The sequence below is a fragment of the Ovis aries genome, chromosome 15, assembly GCF_016772045.2.
Source record: "Ovis aries strain OAR_USU_Benz2616 breed Rambouillet chromosome 15, ARS-UI_Ramb_v3.0, whole genome shotgun sequence".
Taxonomy (NCBI): Eukaryota; Metazoa; Chordata; class Mammalia; order Artiodactyla; family Bovidae; genus Ovis; species Ovis aries.
Window position 1 is genome coordinate 11,015,939 of NC_056068.1, and position 11,288 is coordinate 11,027,226.

General features: G+C 37.8%; 1 protein-coding gene across 1 annotated transcript; it reads left to right on the forward strand.

Moving 5' to 3' along the window:
- The first annotated feature begins 7,001 nt into the window (after positions 1 to 7,001).
- Positions 7,002 to 10,095, forward strand: LOC101121879 (DNA endonuclease RBBP8-like). Its single transcript, XM_060399256.1, is given in 5 exon segments — positions 7,002 to 8,306; positions 8,308 to 8,910; positions 8,912 to 9,525; positions 9,558 to 9,632; positions 9,730 to 10,095. Coding segments are annotated over 5 exon segments (2,580 nt in total). The 5' UTR covers positions 7,002 to 7,265; the 3' UTR covers positions 9,977 to 10,095.
- Positions 10,096 to 11,288: the final 1,193 nt, after the last annotated feature.

Genomic DNA, 11,288 nt, shown 5'->3' on the forward strand with positions numbered 1-11,288 from the left:
TGTCAGGAAGCAGCAGTTAGAATCCTGTATGGAACCACTGGTTGGTTCAATATCAAGTAAGGAGTACAAAAGTGCTGTCTGATGTCACTGTTTGTTTAACCTATATACTGAGCGCATCATGAGAAATGGCCGGCTGGATGAGTTACAAGCTGGAATCAAGATAGGCGGGAGAAATATCAACATCCTCAGATATGAGGATGATACCACTCTAATGGCAGAAAGTGAAGAGAAACTAAAGAGCATTTTGATGAAGGTGAAGGAGGAGAGTGAAAATGCTGGCTTACAACTAAATACTAAAAAAATAAGAACAAAGAAAAAGAAAACCTAACATCATGGCATCCAGCCCCATGACTGCATGGCAAACAGAAGGGGAAATGGTGAAAGTAGTGACAGATTTCCTTTTCTTGGGCTCCAAAATCATTGCAGACAGTGACTCCCACCAGTGAAATCAGAAGACGATTGGATTTGGGCAGGAAAGCTACAACAAACCTAGGCAGTATGTTGAAAAGTACAGACAATACTCTGCCAACAAAAGTACATATTGTCAAGGTTATGGTCTTCCCAGTGGTCACGTGTAGATGTGAGAGCTGGACCGTAAAGAAGGCAGAACACCAAAGAACTGATGCCTTCAAACTGTGGTGCTGGAGAAGACTCCTGAAAGTCCCTTGGACAACAAGGAGATCAAATCAGTCCATTTCAAGGGAAATCAAACCTGAATATTCACTGGAAGGACTGATTCTGAAGCTGAAGCTCCAGTATTTTTGTCATCTGATGCAAACAGACGACTAATTGGAAAAGTCCTTGATGCTCGGAAAAATTGAGGGCCGAAGGAGGAGAGGGCTTCAGAGGATGAGATGACTGGATGGTATCACCAACTCAATGAACATGAACTTGGGCAAATTCTGGGAGATGGTGAAGGACAGGGAGTCCAGGTGTGCTGCCGTCCAGGTCACAAAGAGTCAGACATGGCTGGATGATGAAACAAGAACAAAAATAATCTATAGAGTATTCTGCCCAATAATCCTTGATTTATAAGATTTAGCACACTGGTTGAGGTAAAAAGGAGCTATAATATTCCCTATGTGTGCTTTGGAGTTTGTTTGCTCTAATTGTTTTGAGTTATTTCCTCAGAGTGTAGTAATTTTCTCATATACATATGCTCTACTCAGCTGCAGACACAAGGAGAGCCCTCCTCACATCTCTGGAGCTTTATTTCTAATGCTCTTTTCTTTGAAACTCACCACTATGAAATCTAATCTTGGCCTTTGCATATATCCATCTCATCTAATCACCTTAGTGAGAAGATCAGCTGTCTTGGAATCTTCCCATTTTGTAGCCTGGAAACCCTCCAGGCAGTAACCTTGGGCAATTACAAGTTTCACATTGTGTGTGCATGTATGTGTGTGTGTCCTATCTCTCAATGATCACTGTCTTCCCTACCTAATATCCAATGTCTGTAAAACCATTATTTTGCATATTCTAATTATGTTTTAGGTTTTTTTAAAGGTAGGTTGTTAAATTTGATCTTTATTATTCCGTGTTGTAAAGAAGTAAATGTCTGCTTTAAATTTACATTCATCCAAATGATGCATAGGTCTGCTTCTGTCAGGCACCAAAAGATTATTCAGATTAAATATTAAACTTGCTTTTAGGGGAATATACAGTGTCAAATCAAATTCAAGCGAAGGTGTCTCTTATATCTTCCTCTACAGGAAGGTATACTCAGAATTAAAATGGGAGAGAGTTTAATCTGATATTCCACCCTGCTGGTATCCTAAATTGCCTTCTCACTTTATTTTATTTAATTCTAACTCCACATCTTTTGGGACTGAGAAATTACTAGTGAAATAAATTAATTTTTTCTTATCTATTTTCAAATATAATATTTTGTTTTAGAAGTTGCCATGAACTATCATAAAGCAGATAAGTGATAACAAATAGTGATGTGGCTGTGTAGAAAAGAAAATCCTTTCACTATTGGTGGGATTGTAAATTGGTACAAACACCAAGGAAAATATAGTTTCCTCAAAAATAATATATATATATATATATATATATATATATATATATAAATATATATATATAAATGTCAGATGATCCAGTAACTCCAATTCTAGAAATATATCTAAAGGAAAGAAAAACATTGTGTCAAAGAGATATCTGCACTTCCATTTTCAAAGCAGCAATATTTTCAATAGCCAAGAAATGAAAACAAAGCAAACAAACAAACAAAAACTAAAAATCCAAAGCATCTATAGACAGAAGAACCATTAAAGAAAATGTGGAGTATTATGGAATGAAACATTATTCAACCATAAAAAGGAAATCCTGTTGCTTGTGACAAAATGTTTTGACTTTGAGGGTGTCATACTTAATGAAAGAAGTCAGAAAAAGACAAATACTTTATCAGTACTCTTGTGTGTAGAAGTTTTTTCTTTCTTTTTTTTTTTTTTAAAGAATGAAATAAATAGACTTGTGGCAAGAGATAAGATGTATTATTACCAGATGCAGGGCACGGAAGGAGAAGGAATTAAATGAAGGTGAAAAAAAGGTACAAAATTCCAGTTATAAGATAAATAAGTACTAGGAAAGTAATGTACAAGAGGATGACCATATTTAGCACTTCTTTTTTTTTTTGCAATTAATTTATTTTAGTTGGAGGATAATTGCTTTACAATATTGTGATGGTTTTTGCCATACATAAACATGAATTGGTCACAGGTGTACATGTGTCTCCCCTATTCCCACCCCTCCCATTTCCCTCCATACCTTATCCTTCTGGATTGTCCCAGAACACAATCTTTGGGTGCCTTACTTTACACATCAAACTTGCACTGGTCTTCTACATTACATATGGTAATGCACATGTTTTGGTGCTGTTCTCTCAAATTATCCCACCCTCGCCTTCTCCAACAGAGTTCAAAAGTCTGTTCTTGTATCTGTGTCTCCTTTGCTGCCCTACATGTAGGATCATTGGTACTATCTTTCTAAATTCCATATATATGTTTTAATATACAGTATTTGTCTTTCTTTTTCTGATGTTGCTTTGTATAATAGTCTCCAGGTTCATCCACCTCATTAAAATGGACTCAAACATATTCCTTTTTATAGCTGGGTAATATTCTATTGTGTAGAGTACCACAACTTCCTTATCCATTCATCTGCTGATGGCCATCTAGGTTGCTTCCATGTTCTAGCTGTTGTTTATAGTGCTGCAATGAACATTGGGGTACATGTGTCTCTTTCCATTCTGGTTTCCTCAGTGTGTATGCCTAGCAGTGGGATTGCTGGGTCATAGTGTCAGTTCTGTTTTGAGTCTTTTAAGAAATCTCCACACTGTTCCCCATAGTGGCTATACCAATTTGCATTCCCAGCAACAGTGTAAAAGGGTTCCCTTTTCCTTACACCCTTTCCAGCATTTATTGTTTATAGACTCTTTGATGATGGGCATTCTGACCACTGTAAAATTAATACCTCATTGTAGTTTTGATTTGCATTTCTCTAATAGTAAGTGATGTTGAACATCTTTTCATGTGTTTAATAACCATCTGTACATCTTATTTGGAGAGATTTCTGTATCGGTCTTTTGCCCATTTTTTCATTGGATTGTTTGCTTTTCTGGTATTGAGCTGCATGAGCTGCTTATATATTTTGGATATTAATTCTTTGTCAGTTGTTTCATTTGCTATTATTTTCTCCTATTCTGAAGGCTGTCCTTTCATCTTGCTTATAGTTTCCTTTGTTGTGTAAAATCTCATGCCTGTAATTCCAGCTACCCAGGACGCTGAGGCTGGAGGATCCCTTGAGCTCAGGAGTTCTGGGCTGCAGCACACTATGTTGACTGGATGTCTGCAGTAAGTTTGGCCTCAATATGGTGACCTCCTGGGAGTGCAAGACCATCAGGTTGTCTAAGGAGGGGTGAATGCCTAAGGAGGGGTGAACCAGTCCAGGTTGGAAATGGAGAAGGTAACATCTCTGGTGCTGATCAGCACTGCTTTCTGGTATATGCGAGTTTGAGCAAACTCTGGAAGGTAGTGAAGGACAGGGAAGCCTGGTGTGCTGAAGTTAATAAGATCACAATGAGTAGGACATGACTTAGTGATTGAACAACTGAACAAAAACAATAATTCTGGAGAGAATAAATACTAAGGGTTCACATCATAGGAAAAATATTTTTCTTTCTTTTTTCTTGCACTTACAGGATGAACAGAAATAATGTATTATGATAATCATTTTACAACATATGTAAGTCAAATTATTTTGACTATAACAAACACAAAATGCCATTATAAATTTTATCTCAGCAAAACTGAAAAAATTAAAATAAGTTAGATAGCCATGAAGCAATTAAAAATGCATGTACACAGTATATAACATATACAATATGCATTACATATAAATACATTGCACAATATTATGTACTTTTTATAACATCAATGCAAAGAAAAAGAGGAAAACAAAAGATTGGGAAAGACTAGAGATCACATCAAGAAAATTAGAGATACCAAGGGAAAATTTCATGCAAAGATGGGCTCGATAAAGGACAGAAATGGTATGGATCTAACAGAAGCAGAAGATATTAAGAAGAGGTGGCAAGAAAACACAGAAGAACTGTACAAAAAAGATCTTCACGACCCAGATAATCATGATGATGTGATCACTCATCTAGAGCCAGACATCTTGGGAAGTGAAGTCAACGGGGCCTTAGAAAGCATCACTACAAATGAAGCTAGTGGAGGTGATGGAGTTCCAGTTGAGCTGTTTCAAATCCTGAAAGATGATTCTGTGAAAGTGCTGCACTCAATATGCCAGCAAATTTGGAAAATGCAGCAGTGGCCAGACGACTGGAAAAGGTCAGTTTTCATTCCAATTCCAAAGAAAGGCAATGCCAAAGAATGCTCAAACTACCACACAAGTGCACTCATCTCACACGCTAGTAAAGTAATGATCAAAATTCTCCAAGCCAGGCCTCAGCAATACATGAACTGTGAACTCCCTGATGTTCAAGCTGGTTTTAGAAAAGGCAGAGGAACCAGAGATCAAATTGCCAACATCCACTGGATCAGGGAAAAAGCAAGAGAGTTCCAGAAAAACATCTATTTCTGCTTTATTGACTATGCCAAAGCTTCTGACTATGTGGATCACAATAAACTGTGGAAGATTCTGAAAGAGATGGGAATACAGACCACCTGACCTGCCTCTTGAGAAATCTGTATGCAGGCCAGGAAGCAACAGTTAGAACTGGACATGAAACAACCGACTGGTTCCAAATAGGAAAAGGAGTAATTCAAGGATGTATATTGTCACCCTGCTTATTTAACTTCTATGCAGAGTACATGATGAGAAACACTGGACTGGAAGAAACACAAGCTGGAATCAAGAATGCTGGGAGAAATATCAATAACCTCAGATATGCACATGACACCACCCTTATGGCAGAAAGTAAAGAGGAGCTGAAAAGCCTCTTGATGAAAGTGAAAGAGGAGAGTGAAAAAGTTGGCTTAAAGCTCAACATTCAGAAAGCAAAGATTATGGCATCTGGTCCCATCACTTCATGGGAAATAGATGGGGAAACAGTGGAAATAGTGTCAGACTTTATTTTGGGGGGCTCCAAAATCACTGCAGATGGTGATTGCAGACATGAAATTAAAAGACACTTTCTCCTTGGAAGAAAAGTTTTGACCAACCTAGATAGTATGTTCAAAAGCAGAGACATTACTTTGCCGACTAAGGTCCATCTAGTCAAGGCTATGGTTTTTCCTGTGGTCATGTATGGATGTGAGATTTGGACTGTGAAGAAGGCTGAGCACCGAAAAATTGATGCTTTTGAACTGTGGTGTTGGAGAAGATTCTTGAGAGTCCCTTGGACTGCAAGGAGATCCAATCAGTCCATTCTGAAGGAGATAGACCCTGGGAGTTCTTTGGGAGGAATGATGCTAAAGCTGAGACTCCAGTACTTTGGCCACCTCATGCGAAGAGTTGACTCATTGGAAAAAACTGATGCTGGGAGGATTTGGGGGCAGGAGGAGAAGGGGACGACCCAGGATGAGATGGCTGAATGGCATTACAGACTTGAGGGACGTGAGTCTGAGTGAACTCTGGGAGATGGTGATGAACAGGGAAGCGTGGCATGCTGGGATTCATGGGGTCTCAAAGAGTCGGACATGACTGAGCGACTGAACTGAACTGAATATATCATATATAATCATATAAAATGCATCATCTACATTGCATATATAATATTTTACATGTAAAACACATTATACTACATGTGTGTGTATATAATTTAATTGTGTTCAATATATAATTATTACATACATCTGTTACATATATGTCATATGTGTAGTAGTTCTGGACAAGACGGATTCCCCAAATATTTAATATGTAAAAGAGAAAATCATAAAGCCTTTATATATTTTCTAATGCTAAGATGTCTTAATGGCACCCCACTCTAGTACTCCTGCCTGGAAAATCCCATGGATGGAGGAGCCTGGTAGGCTGCAGTCCATGGGGTCGCTGAGAGTCAGACACGACTGAGTGACTTCACTTTCACTTTTCACTTTCATGCATTGGAGAAGGAAATGGCAACCCACTCCAGTTTCTTGCCTGGATAATCCCAGGGGCAGGAGAGTCTGGTGGGCTGCCGTCTATGGGGTCACACAGAGTCTGACACGACTGAATTGACTTAGCAGCAGTAGCAGCAGCAAGACATCTTTAGTCTCTGGGTGAGAGGTAACAGAACAAATATTGTGGCATGATAATTTATTTTGTTTATATATATTGCTGGTTTTATCATTCTAAAAATTGAATAACTTCTGCATATATTTCTATAACTGAAATTGCTTCTGTCTGATTTTTATAACAATTCATAAAAGATTGGAATAAGTTTATAGTTTTTTTTGCAATCAAATTCAATTAATAAAATGTATAAGATTTTATAAGTTTGGTATAGCTTTTAATTTCAGTCTTAGAAATAATTTTCCTGGGCCCGCCCCCAGCCCGGGAAAGCGCGGGCTGCCCCGAGGGGGCGGCTTGGCCGCCGCCAGTTTGGTAGGTTTAGTCAGGGAGCGAGGAGAAAAGCAAACGGCCGTCTCAGACTTTCCAGTCTCACAGCGTGTCTGCTTCCCAGCTGGGGGCTTTGGAGAATCTCGAGGCCATCTTGTAAGCTATATTTCAACTGGCTAAAGGCAACTTCAGACTTATATAATGTAACAGAAAAGGTCAGGAAACATTAACCAGTAGAAGGGTGGAGCATATTAAACAAGATGAACCTCTCAGGAAGCAGTTATGGAAGGCCTAGTTCTGCAGATGTATCTAATGATTTCAAGGATCTTTGGACAAAACTGAACGAGTATCATGATAAGGAAGTACAAGGTTTACAAGTGAAAGTAACCAAACTGAAAAAGGAACGAATTTTAGATGCACAAAGACTAGAAGAATTCTTCACCAAAAATCAACAGCTGAGAGAGCAACAGAAAGTCCTTCATGAAACCATTAAAGTGTTAGAAGATCGATTAAGAGCAGGATTATGTGATCGCTGTGCAGTAACTGAAGAACATATGCGTAAGAAGCAACAAGAGTTTGAAAATATTCGGCAGCAGAATCTTAAACTTATCACAGAGCTTATGAATGAAAAGAACACTCTACAGGAAGAAAATAAAAAGCTTTCTGAACAGCTGCAGCAGAAAATTGAGAATGATCAACCACATAAAGCAACTGATCTTGAATCTGAGGAAGATGTTATTCCAGATTCACCAATAACAACCTTTTCATTTTCTGGCACTAATCGGCTACGAAGAAAGGAGAACCTCCGTGTCCGATATATAGAGCAAACACATGCTAAACTGGAGCACTCTGGCTGTGCACATGAATTGAGAACAGTACCAAAGTCTTCAGCTCATCCACAACATAAACCTCAGGAAAGTGAAATTCTAGTGGCTGACACTTGTGATCAGAGTCAAGCTCCAGTGGCTAAACCACATGGAAAAAGCAGTTATCCTCCTGATAATTTAGCTACAGTAGTTGCTGAAACACTTGGACTTTGTATTCAAGAAGAATCTGAATCTCGAGGCCCTTGGAGCCCTCTTGGTGATGAGCTCTACCACTGTCTGGAAGGAGATCACAAAAAACAAGCTTTTGAGGAATGTAGAAGAAATAGTGAAGATAATTTAAGGTTTTCAGATTCAAAGACTCCACTTCAAGAAGAATTGACTGCTCGAGTATCATCTCCTGTATTTGGAGCTCCCTCTAACGTGAAAAGTAGTTTAGGTTTGAATACAAGTTTGTCCCCTTCTCTTTTAGAGACTGGGGAAAAAAACCCATCTGAAAACCGTGCCCCTCAGCAATACTTCTGCTTCTGGACCAGAGAAACCTAGATCAAAATCTGAAGATGGAGCCCTTATCACACATCATCTTCTTGGGACTGAAGTGAACAAGATCCCTAGTCAGTCATCTTCTAATAAGCAGATACTTATAAATAAAAATACAAGTGAACCTGTAAGTGAGCAGGATAGTATTGATCACATTAAAGATACTGATACAGATAAATATGTGGTACCACTGAAGTCACTGGGAGGCAGAACCAAAAGGAAGAAAATTGAGGAAGAAAGTGAAGATGAAGTAATCTGTCCCCAAGACTCCTTTGATAAAGAAAATGCTTTTCCTTTTCCACTGGATAGTCATTCTTCCATGAATGGAGACTACGTGATGGATAAACCTCTGGATCTGTCTGATCGATTTTCAGCTATCCAACGTCAAGAGAAAAGCCAAGGAAGTGAGAACTCTAAAATCAGATTTAGGCAAGTGACTCTCTATGAGGCTCTGAAGCCCATTCCAAGGGACTCTTCCTCAAGCCGCAAGGCCTTGAGAGGAAGCTGTGGGCTAACCAGAGACTCCCCGGAAGAACCTTGTTTTACAGGAGTCCCTTTTCCAGTCCTTGAGTAAATCTCCAGATAATAAAACACTGTTACAAATAAAGGAAGAAAACCCAGTATTTAAAATCCCTCTTCGTCCATGTGAAATTTTGGAGACAGAGAATCTTTTTGATGACACAAAGGGCGCTGGTTCTCATGGGCCTATAAAGATGAAAACCAGATCAGTCCATGGAGCATGTGAAGTTGCATCAGTTCTTCAGTTAAATCCATGTAGAATTGCTAAAACAAAATCTCTACAAAACAACCAAGATGTATCCTTTGAAAATATCCAGTGGAGTATAGATCCAGGAGCAGACCTTTCCCAGTATAAAATGGATGTTACTGTAGATGATACAAAGGATGGCAGTCAGTCAAGATTAGCAGGAGAGACAGTGGACATAGACTGTACATTGGTTAGTGAAACCATGCTCTTAAAACTGAAGAAGCAAGAGCAGAAGGGAGAAGAGAGTCCAAATGGAGAAAGAAAGATGAATGATAGCTTGGAAGATATGTTTGATCGGACGACACATGAAGAATATGAGTCCTGTTTGGCAGAGAGCTTCCTGCAGGCAGCAGATGAAGAGAAGGAATTGTCAACTACTACAAAAAAAACAAAAAACAAAAACAAAAACAAAAACAAAAACAAAACACTCCTGGTGATAAACAAGATAAAGTCAAACAGAAAGCATTTGTGGAGCCATATTTTAAAGGTGATGAAAGAGAGACTGAATTACAAAATTTTCCTCATATTGAGGTGGTTCGGAAAAAAGAAGAGAGAAGAAAATTGCTTGGACACACATGTAAGGAATGTGAAATTTATTATGCAGATTTTCCAGCAGAAGAAAGAGAAAAGAAGTCGACTTCCTGCTCAAGACACCGATTTCGCTACATTCCACCTAACACACCAGAGAATTTCTGGGAAGTTGGTTTTCCTTCTACTCAGACATGTATGGAAAGAGGTTACATTAAAGAAGACCTTGATCCTTGTCCTCGTCCAAAAAGACGGCAGCCTTACAATGCAATGTTTTCTCCAAAAGGCAAAGAGCAGAAGACATAAATGTTGAAGCAAAAACAGAAGAGAGGACAATTTTCTTTTTAGTTATTTATAGTTAAAGTTGGTGTTAAACCTTGATTTTTTTTGATCTTCTGTAAACTGGTTTATAAATCATTTTTCTATTGAAAATGTTTTTAAATGTCATTTACTCATCACACAGACAACTATTTAAAAATGTGGATAAGTTTATGTTGTATTTTCTTGCTTTTGCACCTTGAAAATAAGGTGCTTTTATTTTGCACTCTAAATTAAGAGTTGTTTATTACTTTATTTGGTAATGCCTAATTACAATTTTGAAAATATAATTGTTACAGTCTGAAAAAAAAAAAAGAAATAATTTTCCGAGAAACTCTCCTACATAGATTTCTTTTTCCCTATTTAATTTGAGATTAATTGGATTAACTACATTTTAAGAGCAATGCCTTTACTTATACATGTGTATATGTATTCATATAGTATTATAGTATTAACTATCTTAATATACAAGTATTCATATATATATATATATATATATATATATTCTTATATGTTTTCTATATATAATGGAATTACTTAGCCTTACAGTTCTTTCTCTAGATCTCTTTCTCTACACATATATCCCATGTGCACATTATGCATATTCAAAAAGTAAGTATTCTAGAAATATTCACTTTGATCTAGAACAAACATTTTAAAATTAATACAACATTTACTAAACTCATCAACTTAAAATTATCCTTCTACTTTGGGCACAGTAATCTGTATCTTAGAATGTGACACTAATTGCCCAATATAGATATGTAGACATCTCTATCTTTTTCTTCTCTCTCTCCCTCACATGTATACTACTGTTGTCAAATTCTACAAATCAAATTATTTTCCAAATCACAGCCTACAAATTTACAAATCCCTGGCATTTTCTTCATCATCACTACCACTTCTCATAGTTCTAGTGATGCATTTATTAATTTCCAGCTCATTTTTTACAGTATAATTATAGAGACCTCCCAAACTGCCAATTTTATTATATTATTCTCCTCATTAATTTGTTCAGAGCTTTCATATTCCTTTATACAGAATTCTCTATGAAATCTCTTAATTACTTCTCCAGCTATGCCTTCAGCTCAGTAGAGTTCAGTTCAGTCGCTCAGTCATGTCTGACTCTTTTTGACCCCATGAATCACAGTACGTCAGGCCTCCATGTTCATCACCAACTCCCAGAGTTCATTCAGACTCACGTCCATCAAGTCCGTGATGTCATCCAGCCATCTCATCATCGGTCATCGCCTTCTCCTCCTGCCCCTAATTCCTCCCAGCATCAGAGTCTTTTACAATGAGTCAAC